The sequence below is a fragment of the Bubalus bubalis genome, chromosome 21, assembly GCF_019923935.1.
Source record: "Bubalus bubalis isolate 160015118507 breed Murrah chromosome 21, NDDB_SH_1, whole genome shotgun sequence".
Lineage (NCBI taxonomy): Eukaryota > Metazoa > Chordata > Mammalia > Artiodactyla > Bovidae > Bubalus > Bubalus bubalis.
Window position 1 is genome coordinate 11,624,252 of NC_059177.1, and position 21,352 is coordinate 11,645,603.

Here is a 21,352-nt window from a genome sequence, read left to right on the forward strand (position 1 = left end):
TTCAGGTTTTTCACACATGGTACACATTCATTTATAGATTTCAACTCTCTCTGATTTAAGAAGTCTGTAAAACTTGATTAAAGCTGTAATTACCACTTCAGGGCATCACTAGTCTTGAAATTAGTCCTTTTTCCTCTACCCTGCAGGTACTAAAAGCAAAGCACAATGCAGGTAAGCTGCTTAAAGGCAACAGAGAAAGAAGAGGAAGTATGAACATAATTTCTCTCCCAGCTTCTCAGCCCAGACGGTGATTTTCATTTTCTGATTTTACACACTGTACTTGATGCTGTCTACAGGGCTTCCCTCGTGGCTCAGTGGTAAAGAATCCGCCTGCCAATGCAGGAGATGTGGGTTCCATCCCCAGGTGGGAAAGATCCCTTGGAGGAGGAAATGACAACCCACTTCAGTATTCTTGCTGGGGAAATCCCATGAACAGAGGAGGCTGATGGGCTACAGTCCACTGGGTCACAGTCAGACAAGACTGAGTGACTGAGCACATACCACACATTGCTGTTTCTCTACTAGACTATACTCCATGAAAATAGGAACTAAGTCACCTTGTTCACCACTATACACCCAGTATTTATGATAAGTGTTCCCACATGGAACGTACTTCGTAAGCTGAGATTCTGGCCTCCAACAGCCACCAATTCCTTGCTCATTAAAAACATGAGATCGTAACAACAGGCCACATGGAGAAAGCCCAGGAGATAAGAGGAAATAAAATGAACAGATCTGCAGACCAGGCTCTGGCTCAACTAAACCATCAAGCTTTCTACTTCGGAAGGAGTAGAGAACAACCCATCAACAAATGTATAGTACCCTGATCAACAAGAATGTGGGTCAATAAACATGTTGGATTTTCACTTTTAAGTCAGTAGCTCCTTTTCACTGGGGAAAAAGAGAAGGGAAAAAGGTGGTCAAATTTCTCCCTGAAGTATATATTATTCTGCATACAAGTTAAAGCCGTGAAAAAAACACAAAACCCCCACAAACCTTCTGAAGGCTGTTCATGGTCCACAAGGCCAATAAATCCAAGTTAAGAATCTCTGGTTTATGGATCTTTCTATTGGACAAATCTTAAGATCTCTAATCCTTACCATCATATTTAGCTCTTGATAGATCTGATCCCCGTCCTTCAGTTCAGTTCAGTCGCTCAGTCAGGTCTGACTCTTCGCGGCCCCATTAATCACAGCACACCAGGCCTCCCTGTCCATCACCAACTCCCGGAGTTCACTCAAACTCATGTCCATCAAGTCAGTGATGCCATCCAGCCATCTCATCCTCTGTCGTCCCCTTCTCCTCCTGCCCCCAATCCCTCCCAGCATCAGGGTCTTTTCCAATGAGTCAACTCTTCGCATGAGGTGGCCAAAGTATTGGAGTTTCAGCTTCAGCATCAGTCCTTCCAATGAACACCCAGGACTGATCTCCTTTAGGATGGACTGGTTGGATCTCCTTGCAGTCCAAGGGACTCTCAAGAGTCTTCTCCAACACCACAGTTCAAAAGCATCAATTCTTTGGCACTCAGCTTTCTTCACAGTCCAACTCTCACATCCATACGTGACCACTGGAAAAACCATAGCCTTGACTAGACGGACCTTTGTTGGCAAAGTAACATCTCTGCTTTTCAATATACTATCTAGGTTGGTCATAACTTTCCTTCCAAGGAGTAAGCGTCTTAATTTCATGGCTGCAATCACCATCTGCAGTGATTTTGGAGCCCCCAAAAAATAAAGTCTGACACTGTTTCCACTGTTTCCCCATCTATTTCCCATGAAGTGATGGGACCAGATGCCACAATATTAGTTTTCTGAATGTTGAGCTTTAAGCCAACTTTTTCACTCTCTTCTTTCACTCCCATCATCTCTGCAAAAAGAAAAACGCAACACACGGCAATGAAGGTGTCAGTAGTCAATGGCTGAAACCAATCTTTACAGGAATGCCTGTGCTATGCTTTCAAACTTGGAAACTCTGGCACTTCTTTGTGACTGGGATATTCTAGCCTCTCAATTTACACCTGTTTTATATCATATTAACTTTGCAGGATCCCCTCCCAAAACATTCTCTAATCCCACCAAGAATATGGAAACGTGCTAACTTGGTCTTGGGTAAAGATGTCTTTCATAATGACTACTATTGATCTGAAAGACATCCAACTGAGACTTTCAAACCTAGCCCAATCCACGTGGCTACTCTGCACTGCATTTTGCCAAAGGCTTTCAGTTTTGTCTTATTGACTTCCCCAAAGGACCTAAGTGGACAACCTGAGAAAAACTGAAGTTCAATGACGTCACACAAAAGCCAAGGCTCTGACATAATCTCAAATCTGCTGGGCCATATAGCACTAGCTTAATGGCCCCAGTTGCCTCAGGGAAAAAACTGCAACCTTCCAAGGCCCCGAGACAGGTGATCATTTGAGCTCCAAAGCTGAGAATGGATAGAACACCTTCCCTGTCCAGTAAGGTTCCAGGGAAGGCCGAGCCGGGGGCTGTAGAAATAACTTCCGCCTAGGAAAAAAATTGTCGTCACGGGGCAAGCTTCCGGTTCCACTCTGTCCCGTGGACCGAGACCTTTTATTCCAGTTGGCAGTCGTCCACACCCCAAGGCTACCCCACCCAGCTGCTCCCTCGGGTTTCTCCACACCCTGCGGGGCCGTTTGCACGTCTCGAGGGTGTGACGGTTACGTGGCGACGTCACTTGGGAGAACGGTGCAAAGCGAGTAGCGTAACCGTGATCTTGCAGGACCGGAGCCTTGTCGCGGAACAGCGCGCTCAGCGCGTGGAGGCGGGACTAACTTATGACTGACGTCCACACCCACTTACTGCCGTTCTGATTCCTTCTCAAATAAGCCAATGAATGCGACGACGGAGACGACAACGTTCCCTCGCCGCCAGAAGTGGCTCCGCCCCCTCCACTAGGCTGCCCTTTGGTCGCCATGTTTAGTGTGGCTACTACCTCTGCTACTTTCGGCTCTTTTCTGGCTTTCCGATGCCCTTGCTGAACTCCTTTCAAAGTATTTCTTCCCTTCCACCATCAAATTCGTCTTCTTCGGGCTTCCTTCTTGCTCGCTGCTTATCCAGCCACACTTGAAATGGCAGCTGGAGGCGGGGCCGAGGTGGGGGGCATGCCCGACGCGGTGACGTCAGCGCGCTGCGTGTCGGCAGGTGGAGGGAGAAGGGAAAGTTTGGCCAGTGCGTGGGGCTGAGGTGGAGGGCGGGACAGAGGGGCTGGGCCCAGGCGAAGCTCTTGTCGCTGCTGCCGTGGAGGCCGAAGCCGGGACCCGGGCCGGGGAGGGGAGTGCCGGCCGCAGAGTAGCAAAGAAGCGAGGTTCGCGGGTGCTTCGAGCCCCCCACCGCTCTGCCGCGCGGCCACCCAGCGCCAGGCGCCGTCCGACCCGTGGCTGTTCGCGAGGCGGTTGGTGGGGGCGCGGCGGCAGCGGTTGGGGGTGGGGAGAGGTGCGGCGAGGAGAAGAGAGAGGTCAGTGAGTTTGCGGGAAGACCGTGTGTCGTGCCGCCGTCATGACCGAGGACTCCAGTGCCCTGCCCTGGTCCATCAACAGGGACGATTACGAGCTGCAGGAGGTGATAGGTGAGAGCTGGCGCCGCGGAGGAGGGAGGCGCCGCGCTGGGCGGCGGGTGACGCGCCGGAACGTGGGGTCCCGCGGGAGCTCGGGGAGCGCAGGACTCCCAGATATTCGTGGGCGCTCGAGTGGCCCGGGGGTTGATAGGGCGCGTGGGTGAGGCTCAGGGTTTGTGCAGCTCCTGCAAGGCGTGGAGGGGATTTTGAGAGGCGCGCCTGTGCGGCGAGGTGGGGTGGGGTCTGAGAGGCTCGTCAGAGATTTGTGTGGCGACAGATGTTTGAACCTGAGCCACAGATGTGTCTGAGAGAAAAAAGAAAAGTAAAGATGTGGGACAGGCCTTTAAGGCTTTGCGAGGAATGGGGTATTGCAGTTGCGGGCTTGGTCATCTCTTTGTGGGGTGATAGGTTAGGGTGCTTCTGTTCAGTCCTGCATCCGCGTGAGAACCCCCACGAAGTGCCAGGCATTGCTCGGGTGGAACTGGGGAGCCTCTCCGGATAAAGCTGCAGGTACGGCACTGAGCGACGTAGACCAACTTAGGACTGCTTGGAATTGACTTGCCAGCCAGGGAGGTAGACGTAAGTAGGCAAATAAAAAGAATTACAGGTTTTGGTAGGTGCTAGCAAGGAAACAAGCAAGATGTTCTGAGAGAGAATAACGTGGAGACCTAGTTGGGGCCATTTCAAGGAAGATGCTTTTTCTGAGGTGTCGACATGTAAGGTGAGCTCTGAAGGATGACAGAGTCTTGAGGGCCAAGGGAAGATTGTTCCTTACTGAGAAATGAGGAAATGCAAAGGCCCCAGAGAAGGGAAAAAGCTTGATGTGTTTTAGGACCCGAAAGAAGACTGGTAAGGTTAGAAAGGTAAGAGAGGAGCCAGATTTTAGGGACCTTCTCAGCCAAGGTGAGTGTTTTGAAATTTTAAGTATTTTTGGAGGGTTTCAAACAGAGACATGATATGATCCAATGAATCTGGCTGTTGTGTGTGGAATGGATTTGAAGGGGGTCTGGGAATACCAGCTGGCAGAGATCAAAGCTTGCACAAACATGAATAGTAATTATCAGAGAGGCACAGTGATTGGGGGAGGGTGGGGACTGGGGATAAGGGAAGTATTTGTTGGACAACAATAATCTAGTGATCTTAGAAATCAAAAGGGAGTGGGTTTAGCTGAGCAGAAGCTCGAGCCAACGGACATCAGCAGACCCCTTGTATTGGAGGAAGAAGATTGTCTGCTTTGCTAGATCAGCATCCTGTCCTAAATTAGTTTTATAACAAAGAGTGGCTGAAAACTTCTTAGCTGTCTTGGGGGTTGGGGGGAGTGAGTGTTGATTGCATTGTGCCAGTGTTTAGAGAAACTTTGTCACATTTCTTTTTTTTTTTTTTTTCCCCACTTGCTTCTTGTATCAAAACAAATCTGGGGTAAGATTTATGTGAAGACATCCAGTCTTTATCCTTAAGCCTCTTCATGGATCTGGTCCTTACTATGTGCCGTATCTTTGATGTGTACTGGTTCATTCTAAAGACTGTTTATGAGTACCTCCATCAGAGTTTCATATTGAAAAAAAGGATTAAGTGGGAGATTCCAAAATGATGTCTAAAAAAGCAAGGAAAAGGGGTCTCTGTCATTTTAGAAGAGGAATTTTGCTTTACCTTTCTGGTAAGGTGTACATCTTTCTAGGGTGGCGAGTAGCATTGTGGTTGTTAATGCTTTTGATAATAAGGTGGCACAAGGCGCTAGAGCTTTAGAAACTTGTTGATTTGCTATTCTCAGACCAATAGGGTGTCTGCGAGTGAGCAAAAGGGAGGCTCAGCCCTCTGGGATAGGGTTAGTCATCATCTCACTCCAAAAGTTGAGAACTCTCATGTGATTTGACCACTTTATTTTTAAAATAACTTTACTCTGAGATATAATTTCACCCATTTTTTTAAGTATAAAATTAACCCATTTTAAAGTGTAAATTAAATGATTTTAGTGAATGTATTGTGGTGCACCAATCAGTATAATCCAGTTTTAGAATATTTTCATCATCCCAATGAGATCCCTCGCGCCTGTTTACAATTAATCCCTGTTCCTACCCCCAGTTTCAGGCAATTGCAAACCTTTCCAACTCCATAGATTTGCCTTTTCTGGACATGTCATGTAAATCGGATTGTATAATGTATAGTGTTTTGTGTTTTGGTTCATTCACATAGCATAAAATTTTTTCATTTTTAAAAACAATTTATATACTATAAAATCCACCTGTTTTAACTGTACAGTACTATAGTTTTTGGTTTTTTTTTTGTTTAATAAATTTACAGAGTTGTTCAGTCATCACCACAATCCAATTTTAGAACATTTCCATCATTCCAAAAAGATGCCTCATGTCCATTTGCAGTCACTCCCTGTTTCCACCCCCTGCCAAAGGCAACTGCAAATCTACTTTCTGTCTCTATAGATTTGTCTTTCCTGGACATTTTCCCATAAATATGATCATATAATATGTGATCTTTTGTGTTTGGTTTCTTTTACTTGGTGTAATGTTTTTTGAGGTTCATCCATATTGCTGCCTGTATTAGTACATTATTTCTTTTTATTGGATACCATTTGATGGACACTGGATTGCTTCCGCCTTTTGCCTATTTTGAATAATATTGCTGTGAGCATTTTGTATCAAATCTTCAGGTGAACATGTTACATTTTTCTTGAGTGGAATTGCTGGGTCATATGGTAGATTTATTATATGTTTAACTTTTTAAGGAACAAATTTTTCAAAGTGACTGTGCCGTTTTACATTGCCTTCGGCCGTGAATGAGGATCCCTTTTCTCTGCATCTTTGCCAGCATTTGTTGTCTGTCTTTTTGATTAAAGCCATCCTAGTGAATGTGAAGTATATCTGATTGTGGCTTTGTTTTGCATTTCCCTAATGACTAATGATGGAGAGCATCCTTTCATGTGCTTATTTATTAGCTTTTCATATCTGTTCTTTGGTGAAATGTCTATTCCAATCTTTTTCCTGCTTAGGTTGTCCACTGGGTTGTTCTCTTCTCACTAAATTATAGAGGCGAGTGTGAGTGTTAGGTGTCTGTTCATTCTGGATATGAGTCCTTCACCTGATACACGATTTCAGGTATTTACTCTGTCTTTTCATTTCTTTGGTTAGATGGGACAGCAGGAAGTCGGGACTTGCTGGATTTTAGTTCTCTGACCAGAGACCCAACATGGCCCATGACAGTGAAAGAGCCCAGTCCCAACCATTGGACCACCAGGAAATTCCCTTATTACAGCATTCCCCCCCACCGCCACCTCAATTTTATCATTTTCTTAATGGTGTCTGCTAAAGCATGAAAGTTTTGAATTTTGATAGAGATTATTGATTTTTGCTTTTATTGATTGTGCTTTTGGTCTTGTATCTAAGAAATCTTAACTAGCCCAACATCACAAACATTTTTTTCCTATGTTTTCTTCTAAGTTATAGTTTGAGCCCTTAAATTTAGTCCTCTGATGTATTTTAAGTTTTTTGTAAGGCATGAAGTAAGGTTTTACAGATAAAGGCGCGTGCATGCATGCTCAGTCACTCAGTCGTGTGACCCCAGGGACTGTAGCCCCCCCCAGGCTCCTCTGTTCATGGGTTCTCCAGGTAAGAATACTGGAGTGGGTTGCCATTTCTTCCTCCAGGGCATCTTCCCAACCCGGAGATCAAACCCAGGTCTCCCACATTGCAGGCAGATTTGTTACAGTATAAGCCACACTGGAAGACTTAGAGATATTATAAGTGCAGGAGATGCAGGAATTGAACCTGCATCTCCTGCGTTGGCAGGCCCTGAGCCACCTGGGAAGCCCAAAGACACAGACATAGAAAGGTAAAATGGCATGTCCAGAGTCAGAACTAGTTATGGGCACAGTCAGGACTGGTGTCCAACTATTGCCCAATCCAGGATTCTTGTCCTTGCATCTGCATTTTGATTGATTTTTGGAAGTAACTGAACGATGGTGGTCATCCTCCCACCTTAAAGGAAATATCCTTACAATGGGAAAAAAAAACTGGAGCAGATTTTTTGTAGATAACTCTTTTAGTTAGATTTATTCTCTTTTGCGTATCCTGTTTTGTCATTTTTAAAGTGTTCTCTTTCTCGTTAATAAGTTCCTAGAAGTTCCTAATGTACTTCCACTCCACTCTTCACACACTGTGTCTCACTTCATCTTCTCAAAAGGGAGGAAAAAAAGTTTTTCCTTGAAAAACTTTTTTGTACTACAGCTTAGTACAAGCAGCAGTAAAGCACTGTACAGGTATTCTAACTTTGCTTCCATGCTGAAATGTTTGAAATACAGTATTTTGTAATAAGCTGTAAGTAGTTTTCAAAATGAATTTTTGTAATTTCTCCAGATTATACTCTCTTTTTTTCAGGAAACAAATGATGAAAGTCTGGAAAAAAAGGCTTGAGGGAATCTTTTGAATATCTGTTTTCAAAGATTGTATTTTAAGGAAATAATATAATGGTGTCTCCTTTCTTATCAAAACATATATTTATTTGAACTATAATTTTTTTTACATGTGCTCCTTAGAACTGTATTTGTGGGGTTAGTTTCTCGTGTTGTTTTGTTCTCTCATTTTCTAGCAAAATCCTATAGAGAAAAGAAAATTCCCTTCCTAGAACATAAAAAAAAATAATAGGTTGGGAATTCAAAGGACTTCCTTTTAAAAAATTCTATTATCTTAAGCGTGTTTTGGCAAGGGTTTAAGTTCTAGGATTACTTGTAAAAGACGTAGTATTAGTCTCACAGTAATCATTCATCTTTTCAGCGTTTTTGCGCTCCTTCCTGGTCTCTACTGCTGTATTAGGATTTCTGACCAGGTGTTCTCCTGTACTTGGGTGTTGAAGTAACTGAAGAGTATGGACTTTGGGGTTAGACTGACCTGGAATTCAAATCCTGGCTTTACCTCTTGCTACCTATCTGATCTTGGGCAATTTATTGGTTTTTAGTTTCTGGTTTTTGTCTGTAAAATGGGAATAATGGTACATTTGTTATGGAATTACAAGTGTAATTGTTTATAGGAAGCTTTTAGCTCGTATTTATTACTCCATACTGATGATTGTTGTCTCTTTGTTTTTTTCTCCTTCTTCCATTTCCTACTTTTTGGTACTGCCATAAAATGTGAAATGCCTCATGATTTGAAATCTTCTAACACTTGTAATCTTGTAGTATTTTGAATCCGTTGTAATGTTTATTGGAACATCACTGCTTCTTTTTCTTCTTACTTCCAGATCTCATTCAAGTTTCGATCACTTTGGGGATTTATTCTGGACATGATAGTACAGCTGTGTAAGGCCCTGTATTGCCCACAGTACAATATAGTGGCAAAGTGGGAAATCAGTCTGACAAGGGCTTTGCCATGTTGCTTTTGTTATCATGCATTTTGAAAAACCTCAATAAATATTTAGTGTTTACCTCAGCCTAGGTTTAGAAAATTGTTCTTTAAGATCTGTTTTTAGTAAGCTGTGATTCACCAACCTTTGATACTTTGGTGAAGGCATTCCACTAAGTTTATTCTCTATTACTTCCCCGCGTTTTAAATTGTCATCAGTTGTTCACTAGCTACACATCTGATGTCTAAAGTATCAGTTACCAAGTACAGATTGCAGGATCCCACCCCTAGCTCCTCCGTTAATGTGAAAGACATGTTCTACTGATAGAGTGATGTTTAATGGTTAGTGTATTTTCTCCCCTGATTGGAAGACTTCACTATGATAACATTTTCAGGAAGCCACATTGGGCCAACAACCTCATAGGGTTGTATCAAATAGGGATTGCATTTGACTCTCTGTAATGGAAAACAAATAATAGTGGCTTAGTAAAATACTTTTTTGACTCCTTTATATGACAAGGAAACTGAAGTGGCAGCCTAGGTGCCATGGGGCACCCAGACTCCTGGTTTTTCACTCCACTTCACTTAGCATTGACTTGCATTCTCAGAGTTGCAAGATGGTTCTTCCATCCCTAGCCTTGTGCTTGTGTTCCAGACCAGAAGAATATGGAGAAAGGACAGAGTCATGTGACAGCTCAGGTGGTTCCGTTTCAAAGGGCTTTCTTTCCTGGAAGCCTTACTCAGTGACTTACATTTTCATTTTATTGGACAGAACTGTGTCATTGGGCCATTTGCAAATGAAATGACGCTTTTTATCCAAGCACATTATTACTTCAGACAAAGTAGGTCAAAGTTCTGTTATTAAAGAAGGGAAAATTGTATGTTGGATAGGCAACTAAAAGTGTTGGCCTCGTGTTTTTTTGTTTTTGGTTTTTTCAAATTAAAATAAATAAGACATTGTAAGTAATAATAATAATTTAACCTGACACATAGTAATCAGTTAATAAATGTTAGCTTTAATCTGAAGAGACAGTTGCCTACCAGTTAAGAGCATGGTGTTGAAACATCATGTAGTTCTGGTTTCTAGGCCCTTCTGTGCCCCTCGGTAATTAATGACCTATCTTACCTTTGTTTGCCTTGCTTTGTAAAGATCAATAATGCCTAACTCATGGAATAATTGTGAGAATTAGATGAAAAAAAAAATGCAAGTAAAGAGAGTGCTCAGCATAGTATTTGGCACACAAGGTAAGAGCTCAATAAGTGTTAACCAGTGCTTATGACGGTAATAATGAGGTGACGCCCATGAAATCTTTGTATGGAGAACAAGCATGATTTTTATGATATTTTTGTGTTTGTTCTGCCTCAAGTTAGCAGATTTTTTTTCTTGAAAATTCATGCTACTACTTGATTGACTAATCCATTCACCAAATATTTACTGACTTCCTCTTGTGTGTTAGACACTATTTTGGATGCTAGAGATAACAGCAGCAAAGCAGACAGAAATCCCTTCCTTTATGAACTTTTTAATCTGGTGGTGATGAAGAACAAATTAAAGTAGGGGAAGGGATGGGAACCCCTGGGGATAGAGATGAGTTTTAAGTAGGTCAAGGAAAGCCTTCCTGAGAAGGTGACATTTGCAGAAAGACGTGAAGGAGGTGAAGTGAGTGTTGTGGTTATCTGCAGGAAGTTTGTTCCAAGCAGAGGGAACAGCAGGAGCAAAGGTCTTGGAGAAGGAGCACGCTTCTGTGACTAAGGAGTAAGGAGACAAGGGTGGCTGGAGCAGAGGGGAACAAGGCTGAAGGATCAGGAGAGTAAAGTGGTAGGAATGGATGGTCCTGGCTGTCAGATGGTATGAAGCCTAGTAAGTCCTGGCTTTTGCTTCACATAAAGTTTTACAAGGATTACCTAGGCTGCTAGGTGGATAATAGTTTTGTGAGGGTATAGGGGTGGAAGGGGAGGTTATCTGAGGGAGAGAGGTAGTGATGGAGGTGATGAGGAGCGGTAAGATGCTGGTATAATATATTTTGAAGTTAGAGATATGCCTTTGGATTAGATGTGAGACGTATCCAAGATTTTTTGGCAGGAGCATCCGGAAAGATGGGGTTACTATCCATTGAGATAGAAATCACCAGAGTAAACGAGAGAGATGATTCATTGTAAAACCATCGGGCTGCTTGAATTCAGAGCATATGGCAAAGCGACTTTATTTCCATCTTTGTATAGAGAACAAACATGATTTTTATGATAATGACTGCCCTTACAGGTGTTTCTGTAAAGGAGTTTTAATTTTCATTATGACTCTGACAAGAGGGCTAATTGAGAAAAAGGTTTACAAAATTGTATATTTTTGTGCTTTCCATGGTTCAGGTGAAAACACCTTAGTCATCTTTCAGAATGACCAGCCTGGACTAGCTCCTTAGTGGCTGTGTAAACCCTTACTAAAAAATACTTAAAATCTTTATAATACATATCTGTTATAGTGATGGTTGGTCAGAATTTTGGGGGAAAAATATCTGCAGTTGATTTGGTTCATTTGATTTATTTTTTCCTCATAGGTAGGAATAAATCCATATTTTTCTTACTCTTTATTTCAGGATCTAGTTAAGTGGAGAGAGACTGGAACTAAATTTTTTTAGTTCCCCTCATGCCTTTGGGCAGCTCCTTTTCTGTCTCAAGGGATAACATTACCCAGTTTGAAGGATTTCTGAAGAAAGCTCAGTCATGATTTTGCACTTTGATCCGTTCTGGTATGTAATGTACACTAATGCAGCAGTTAAAGAATCAGCTCGAAGAGGACAGAAGAGCGGAAGAGTGGGGACCTGGGGGACGGTGTGCGGAGGATGGACTTAGGAATCAGGATGCTTTATTGGAAATGGTTTTATATTGTTTTACAATTATTTTCCGTTATATTATTCTTCATATTAGGCCAGTGCTTATTTGAGGGCATTAGAACAGTAACTTTCACACTTTGGCTAAACCATTCCTAACAGATACCATTTACATATTTGTGTGTGTATTTACACTGAGATAAAAGTTTTACAAGATGATATTTGCATTTTAATTTTATTGAAGTATAGTTGATAGATAATATTTACTTTTATTATGTGCAATATGGACTTCCCTGGTAGCTCTGCTGGTAAAGAATCTGTCTGCAATGCAGGGGACCCTGGTTCAATTCCTGGGTTGGGAAGATCCCGTGTAGAAGGGATGGGCTACGCACTCCAGTATTCTTGGGCTTCCCTGGTGGCTCAGATGGTCAAGAATCCGCCTGCGATGTGGGAGACCTGGGTTTGATCCTGGGTTGGGAGGATTCCCTGGAGAAGGGCATAGCAACCCACTCCAGTATTCTTGCCTGGAGAATCCCCATTGACAGAGGAGCCAGGCAGGCTACAGTCCATGGGGTCGCCAAGAGTCGGACACAACTGAGTGGCTAAGCACACACATGTGCAGTATGTCCTGATGGTTTCTAATTTGATTCTGTTTAAGAAAAAATGGTTGAAATCCAGTAAGTTGACTTAAGGTTTAAAAAATTCCTCATGAAGGAACCTGCTCTAAAGAAGAGAAAGAGAAAATATGTATCACACAGTACTTACCTTAATAAAATGCAAATTTGAGTAGAATGTGTCATATAAAATACAACATGCTTTCAATATTTTTTTTCCCTATACCTTCTTTTGTCAACATTTTGGTGAAATTACCTTTTTATTTGGAAAGAAGATGAGAAAATGGAGAGGAAGGGGGAAAGGTTTAATGATTTGCACATTTTTTCTTTTTATTGTTTACAGTTCATCTCTATCCAAGGCTGTATGTGCAGGAGAACTGGTTATTAAAACAGGGGGAAAAAACTACAATTTAAATGGTATGGGTGAAGATGGGGAGTTGGTGAGGATAATTTATCCTCACACGTTTTGGTAAAGATTCACTTACTTTAGAAGCATGATAAACCTTCCCTATGCCAAATTCTTGGGGGGACACAGCTATGTTTTTTGACAGTTAAACGTCTAAGATAATAGGTAAATAAATGAACAATAATGACATTTATTGAACATTGCTTCACTTCATGCTTGCTAAGTCATTTCAGTCGTGTCCAACTCTTTGCAACCGCATGGACTGGAGCCCACCAGGCTCCTCTGGCCATGGGATTCTCCAGGCAAGAATACTGGAGGGGGTTGCCTTGCCTTCTCCAGGGCATCTTCCCCTCCCAGGGATCGAACCTGCGTCTCTTATGTTTCCTGAATCAGCAGGCAGGCAGGTTCTTTACCACTAGTATTTCCAAGCATATATTCAGAGAACCCAGAGTTATTGTGCTAATGGTAGTGGAGCTAAAGTTTGAATCTAAGTGTGTTTTCCATGGAGCTTCCTGAAGTTAGGTGAGTTTTGAATTGTGGTTTAAAAGGAGGGGAAGGTATGGATTAATATGTTGGGAACAAGGTGGATGGCTTGCCCAGAGGCATGGAGATAAACTAAATTGCATCTGGGATATGGAAAGTAAATCAAAGTGTTAAACTGTCATAAAGTACAGTATCAAGTAGTGGCTATGGTTTAGTAATCTGAGGGGTGATATTGTGCAAATGGAGTATGAAGATTATTAAGATTAACAAATAGATTGAAACTTAGGCAGGTTTTTTTTTTTTTTTTTTTTTTTTTTTTTTTTTTGCTATCTGTGGAACTTACTCATAGCTAACTATATGTGTACTGTACTCATTTGTGTGCATGCGTGTATGGTTCTGTGCAGTTTTATTACAAATGTATGGTTGTGTGAAGTGAAGTTGCTCAGTCGTGTCCGACTCTTTGCGACCCCATGGACTGTAGCCTACCAGGCTCCTCTGTCCATGGGATTTTCCAGGCAAGAGTACTGGAGTGGGTTGCCATTGCCTTCTCCAGGGGATCTTCCCGACCCAGGGATCGAACCCTGGTCTCCCGCATTGTAGGCAGACGCTTTACCGTCTGAGCTACCAGGGAAGCCCGTATGGTTGTGTAACTACCGCTAAATTCAAGATACAGAACTGTATTCCACCACAGTCTCTCAGGCTACCCCTTTATAGCCATCCTAACCTGTCTACCCAGGGTTCCCAGGTGGCGCTAGTGGTAAAGAACCTGCAAACCAGTGCAGGAGACAGGAGAGACCTGGGTTCGATCGCTGGGTTGGGAAGATCCCCTGGAAGAGGTAATGGCAACCCACTCCATTGTTCTTGCCTAGAGAATCCTTATGGACAGAGGAGCCTGGCGGGCTACAGTCCATAGGGTCGCAAAGGGTCAGACACAGCGGAAGCAGGCATGCATGCACAGCCTGTCTACCCACATCCCTTATCCCCGACAACCACTAATCTATTCTCCATTGCTGATATTTTTGTTATTTCAAGAGTGTCATGTAAATTGAGTAGTAAGAGATTGGCTTTTTTCACTCAGTGTAATGCCCTTGAGGTCATCCAAGTAATTGTGCATATCAACAGTTTGTTCATTTTTCTTACTGAGTGGTATTCCTCTGTGTGGATGTACCATATGTTTAACCGTTCTCCTATTAAAGGATATTTGGGTAGTTTCCAGTTTTTAGCTGTTATGAGTAAAGCTGCTGTGAATATTTATATGCAAGTTTCTGTGTGAACATGTTTTAATTTATCTCAGATAAATACCAGGCATATAAATGCCAAGTTGTACAAATTCTTTTTTTTTTTTTTTTTTTTAGTTTTAAAAGAAATGGTCAAACTATTTTCCAGAGTGACTATACCACATTTTATATTTCCACCTAAAATGTATGAATGATGCAGTTTTACCACGTCATCAGCATTTGGTGTTATCACTTAAAAAAATTTTTTTTAGGGCCTCCCTGGTAAAGAATTCACCTGCCAATGCAGGAAATACCTGATTCCTAATCAGGTTCGATCGCTGATCTGGGAAGATCCCACGTGCTGCAGAGCAACTAAGCCGATATGCCACAACTGCTGAACCTGGGCTCTAGAGCCTGGGAGCCGTAACTGCCGAGCCCACATGCCACAGCTGCTGAAGCCCAAATGCCCCAGAGCCCATGCTCCACAACAAGAGAAGCCACTGCAGTGAGAAGTCTGTGTACCAAGGTGCACAGAACAGTAAAGAAAATGTAAAGTTGAGGTGGTAAAGAACCTGCGTGCCAATGCAGGAGACGTGAGAGACCTGGGTTTGATCTGTGGGTTGGGAAGATCCCCTGGAAGGGAATCTTTACTCACCACAACTAGAGAAAAGCCCGAGCAGCAATGAAGATCCAGCACAGCCAAAAATAAATTAATTAAAAATTCTAAGAAATTTTACTTTAGCCATTCTGTTAGGTTATCCCATCTCTGTTGAATTGCTTTTGTGCCTTTGTCAAAAATCACTGTGTTGCATTTGTGTGAATCTGTTTCTGGGTCTCTGTTCTGACGTGTATGTATGTCTGTGTATCTGTCCCTCTTCTTATACCATACTGTCTTGATTACTGTAACTATATAATGTGTCTTTAAATTGGGTTGTATGAATACTTCAACTTCATTCATCTTCTTTACTATTCTGTTGGTTATTTGAGGGCCTTCCTTTTTCATATACATTTTAAAATGGAAAACAAACAAAAAAAAACCCTTGGAATAAGCTTGTCTATGTGTGCAAAATACCTTGTGAGGATTTTAATAGGAATTTCATTAAACCTGTTTAAAGTCAATTAGGAGAGTACTGACATCTTTACTACATTGATTTTTCTAATTCATGAACATGGTATCTCTCCAATTATTTAGGTCTTTTTTGTTTTGTTTGGTGTTTTATGATTTTCGGCATACAGATTTTGTTCTTGTTTCACTTTGGGGGAACTTGTAAATGATACTGTTTTAAGATTTTGGTTTCTACTTTATTGTTAGTATCTAGAAATGCAGTTGATTTTTGTGGGTTGATCTTTTATCTTGCAACCTTGCTAAGCTCTCTTATTAGTTGCAGAAGCTTTTCTTATGTGGACAGTCACAACCTCTACAAACAGGGACAGATTTATTTTTTTCTCATCTGAAAGTGAAAGTTTTAGTCACTCAGTTGTATCCAGCTCTTTGTGACCTCATGGACTGGGACTCTCCAGACTCCTCTGTCCATGGGATTCTCCGGGCAACAATACTGGAGTGGGTTGTCACTTCCTTCTCCAGGGGATCTTCCTGACCCAGGGATTGAACTTGGGTCTCCTGCATTGCAGGCAGATTCTTTACCATCTGAGCCATCAGGGAAACCCAATCTAATCTGGATACCTTTTATTTCTTTTTCATGCTTTATTGTGTTGTCTAGGACTTCCAGTGATATATTGAATAAAAGTGGTAAGAATGAACATCCTTGCCTTTTTCTCAATCTTAGAGGGAAGCCAGTCTTTCTTCAGTATGATGTTAGCTGTAACTTTTTTCTGTAGATGTTCTTTATGAGGTTGAAGAAATTCCCCTCTAAGCCTTGTTTACTGAAAATTTTTTTTTTTAATCATGAATGCTTTTGGATCTTTAAAAAATTTTTTTGCATCAGTTGATACGATCTTATGACGTTTCTTCTTTAGCCTGTTGATGTAGTGTATTACACTGTGTGCTTTGTTTGTTTTTAATATTACACCCAAGTAGCATAGCTGAAATACATACTGCTCTGGAATTGCTGAATTGCTGGATTCAATTAGCTGATATTTTGTTAAGGATTTTGCAGCTAAATTCATGGAAGGTATTTGTAGGTTTTTTTTTTCTTGTGACGTCTTTGTTTACTTTTGGTGTTTGTAATACTGGCTTCATTAAATGAGCTGGAAAATATTCCTGCTTCTATTTTTTCTAATTTGTTGAATTATGAGTTAAAGTTGTTAGTAGTTCTTTTTAAAACAGATCAAGATATGTCACATAACATAAAACTAACCATTTTACTTCAAATGACCATTATATCTATTACTGTGGGTAAGAATCCCTTAGAAGAAATGGAGTAGCTCTCAGAGTCAACAAAAGAGTCAGAAATGCAGTACTTGGGTGCAGTCTCAAAAATGACAGAATGATCTCTGTTCATTTCTGAGGCAAACCATTCAATATCACAGTAATTTAAGTCTATCCCCCAAACACTAATGCTGAAGAAGATTACGTTGAATGGTTCTATGAAGACCTACAAGACCTTCTATAACTAACATCAAAAAAAAAAATGTCCTTTTCATCATAGGGGCCTGGAATGCAAAAGTAGGAAGTCAAGAGATACCTGAAGTAACAGGCAAGATTGGCCTTGGAATACAAAATAAAGCAGGGTAAAGGCTAACAGAGTTTTTCCAAGGGAACTCACTGGTCATTGCAAATACCTTCTTCCAGCAACACAAGAGATGACTCTACACATGGACATCACTAGATGGTCAGTACTGAAATCAGATTGATTATATTCTTTGCAGCCAAAGATAGAGAAACTCCATACAGTCAGCAGAAATAAGACTTGGAGCTGACTGTGGCTCAGATCATAAGCTCCTTATTGCAAAGTTCAGACTTAAATTGAAGAAAGTAGGGAAAACCACTAGACAATTCAGATATGACTTAAATCCCTTATGATTATACAGTGGAAGTGACGAATAGATTCAAGGGATTAGATCTGATAGAGTGCCTGAAGAACTATGGATGGAGGTTCATGACATTGTACAGGAGGCAGTGATCAAGACTGTCCCCAAGAAAAAGAAATGCAAAAAGGCAAAATGGTTGTCTGAGGAGATCTTACAAATAGCTGAGAAAAGAGAAGCAAAACTCAAAGGAGAAAAGGAAGGATAAACCCATCTGAATGCAGAGTTCCAGAGAATACCAAGGAGAGATAAGAAAGCCTTCCTTCTGATCAGTGCAAAGAAATTAGAGGAAAACAACAGAATGGGAAAGACTAGAGATCTCTTCAAGAAAATAAGAGATGCCAAGGAAACATTTCATGCAAAGATGGGCACAATAAAGGACAGAAATGGTATGGACCTAACAGAAACAGAAGATATTAAGAAGAGGTGGCAAGAATACACAGAAGAACTATACAAAACAGATCAGGACCCAGATAACCACGATGGTGTGATCACTCACCTACAGCCAGATATCCTGGAATGAGAAGTCAAGTGGGCCTTAGAAGGCATCTCTACGAACAAAGCTAGTGGAACTGATGGAATTTAAGTTGAGCTATTTCATATCCTAAAAGATGATGCTGTGAAAGTGCTGCACTCAATATGCCAGCAAATTTGGAAAACTCAGCAGTGGCCGCAGGACTGGAAAAGGTCAGTTTTTAATTCCAGTCCCAAAGAAAGTTAGTTCCAAAGAATGTTCAAACTACTGCACAGCTGCACTCATCTCACACACTGGCAAAGTAATGCTCAAAATTCTCCAAGCCAGGTCTCAACAGTACGTGAACTGTGAACTTCCAGATGTTCAAGCTGGATTTAGAAAAGGCAGGGGACCAATTAAGATAAATAACTTAATTTAAAAAAAAAAGAAAAGGCAGGGGAACCAGAGATCAAATTGCCATCATCTATTGGATCATTGAAAAAGCAAGAGAGTTCCAGGAAAACGTCTACATCTGCTTTATTGACTACGCCAAAGCCTTTGACTGTGTGGATCACGACAAACTCTGGAAAAATTCTTCAAGAGATGGGAATCTCAGACCACCTGACCTGCCTCCTCACAGATCTGCAGGTCAAGAAGCAACAGTTAGAACTGAACATGGAACAATGAACTGGTTCCAAATTGGGAAAGGAGTACGTCAAGGCTGTATATTGTCACCCTGTTTATTTAACTTATATGCAGAATACATCATGTGAAATGCTGGGCTGGATGAAGCACAAGCTGGAATCAAGATTGCCAGGAGATATGCAATATCAATAACCTCAGATATGCAGATGATACTACCCTTATGGGAGGAAGTGAAGAAGAACTAAAGAACCTCTTGATGAAAGTGAAAGAGGAGAGTAAAAAAGCTGGCTTAAAACTCAGCATTCAGAAAAACGAAGGTCATTGCATCTGGTCAGTGGAAACAATGACAGACTTTATTTTCTTGGGCTCCAGAATCACTGAAGATGGTGACTGCAGCCATGAAATTAAAAGACGCTTGCACCTTGGAAGAAAAGCTATGACCAACCTAGAGAGCATATTAAAAAGCAGAGACATTGCTTTGCCAACAAAGGTCCATCTAGTCAAAGCAATGGTTTTTCCAGTAGTCCTGTATGGATGTGAGAGCTGGACTGTAAAGACAGCTGAGTACTGAAGAATTGATGCTTTGAACTGTAGTGTTGGAGAAGACTCTTGAGAGTCCCTTGGACTGTAAGGAGATCCAACCAGTCAATCCTAAAGGAGATCAGTCCTGGGTGTTCATTGGAAGGACTGATGTTGCAGCTGAAATGCCAATATTTTGGCCACCTGATGCGAAGAACTGACTCATTGGAAAAGACCCTTAATTCAGGAAAGATTGAAGGCAGGAGGAGAAGGCAATGACAGAAGATAAGATGGTTGGATGGCATCACTGGCTCGATGGACATGAGTTTGAGCAAGCTCCAGGGGTTGGTGATGGACAGGGAAGCCTGACGTGCTGCAGTCCAATAGGGTCACAAAGAGTTGGAAATGAGTGAGCGAATGAACTGACTGAACCATTTCTAAGTGTAAAACTTAGTGTTTTTTTCTTTTTTAGTATATTTGCAGTGTTTTGCATCCATCTTCATTGTCTTATTCCAGATCATTTTCCTCACCCCAGAGGGAAATCGTACCCATTAAGCAGTAACCTCCCATTCTCCTCTTCCCCTAGCCTTTGGTAACCACTAATCTGTTTTCTGCATTTATGGATTTGCCTATTCTGGATATTGCATAGATATAGAGTCATAGAATATGTGGTTTTTTGTGATTGCTTTATATCACATAGTGTGTTTTCAATGTTCATGCATGTTGTTGCATGTATCAGTACTTGCTCCTTGGCTTATGGTCCCATTACTCTGACTTTTGCTTTCATTGCTTCACCTTCTCTGACTTGACACTCCTGTGCCTCTTCTATAAAGACCCTTGTGATTACATTGGGCTCACCCAGATAATCTGGGATCATCTTTCCACCCTTATTTTAATAACATTTGCAAAGTCTTTTTGCCGTTTATACCTAGAGCCAGACATCCTGGAATGTGAAGTCAAGTGGGCCTTAGGAAACATCACTACGAACAAAGCTAGTGGAGGTGATGGAATTCCAGTTGAGCTATTTCAAATCCTGAAAGATGATGCTGTGAAAGTGCCGCACTCAATATGCCAGCAAATTTGGAAAACTCAGCAGTGGCCACAGGACTGGAAAAGGTCAGTTCCAATCCCAAAAAGGTCATTCCAATCCCAAAGAAAGGCAGTGTCAAAGAATGCTCAAAATACCGCACAACTGCACTCATCTAGTAAAGTAATGCTCAAAATTCTCCAAGCCAGGCTTCAGCAATACATGAACCGTGAACTTCCAGATGTTCAAGCTAGTTTTAGAAAAGGCAGAGGAACCAGAGATCCAATTGCCAACATCCGCTGGATCATGGAAAAAGCAAGAGAGTTCCAGAAAAACATCTATTTCTGCTTTATAGTCTATGCCAAAGCCTTTGACTGTGTGGATCACAATAAACTGTGGAAAATTCTTCAAGAGATGGGAATACCAGACCACCTGACCTGCCGGTTGAGAAACCTGTATGCAGGTCAGGAAGCAACAGTTAGAACTGGACACGGAACAACAGACTGGTTCCAAATAGGAAAAGGAGTTCGTCAAGGCTGTATATTGTCACCCTGTTTATTTAACTTATATGCAGAGTACATCATGAGAAACGCTGGGCTGGAAGAAGCACAAGCTGGAATCAAGGAAAAAGCATAGCCTTTTTCTATGCCAGGAGAAATATCAATAACCTCAGATATGCAGATGATACCACCCTTATGGCAGAAAGTGAAGAGGAACTAAAAAGCCTCTTGATGAAGGTGAAAGAGGAGAGTGAAAAAGTTGGCTTAAAGCTCAACATTCAGAAAATGAAGATCATGGCATCTGGTCCCATCACTTCATGGGAAATAGATGGGGAAGCAGTGGAAACAGTGTCAGACTTTATTTTTGGGGGCTCCAAAATCACTGCAGATGGTGATTGCAGCCATGAAATGAAAAGACGCTTACTCCTTGGAAGGAAAGTTATGACCAACCTAGATAGCATATTCAAAAGCAGAGACATTACTTTGCCAACAAAGGTCCGTCTAGTCAAGGCTGTGGTTTTTCCTGTGGTCATGTATGGATGTGAGAGTTGGACTGTGAAGAAAGCTGAGTGCCAAAGAATTGATGGTTTTGAACTGTGGTGTTGGAGAAGACTCTTGAGAGTCCCTTGGACTGCAAGGAGACCAACCAGTCCATTCTGAAGGAGATCAGCCCTGGGATTTCTTTGGAAGGAACGATGCTAAAGCTGAAACTCCAGTACTTTGGCCACCTCATCCAAAGAGTTGACT

General features: G+C 41.7%; 1 protein-coding gene across 1 annotated transcript in view; it reads left to right on the forward strand.

Moving 5' to 3' along the window:
* Positions 1–3,155: 3,155 nt before the first annotated feature.
* OXSR1 (oxidative stress responsive kinase 1) overlaps positions 3,156–21,352 on the forward strand; it is an 89,013-nt gene continuing 70,816 nt past the window's right edge. Inside the window, exon 1 of the mRNA XM_006077012.4 lies at positions 3,156–3,588. Coding sequence (XP_006077074.1) covers positions 3,519–3,588 — 70 coding nt within the window. The 5' untranslated portion in view covers positions 3,156–3,518. The remainder of the gene's footprint in view (positions 3,589–21,352) is intronic.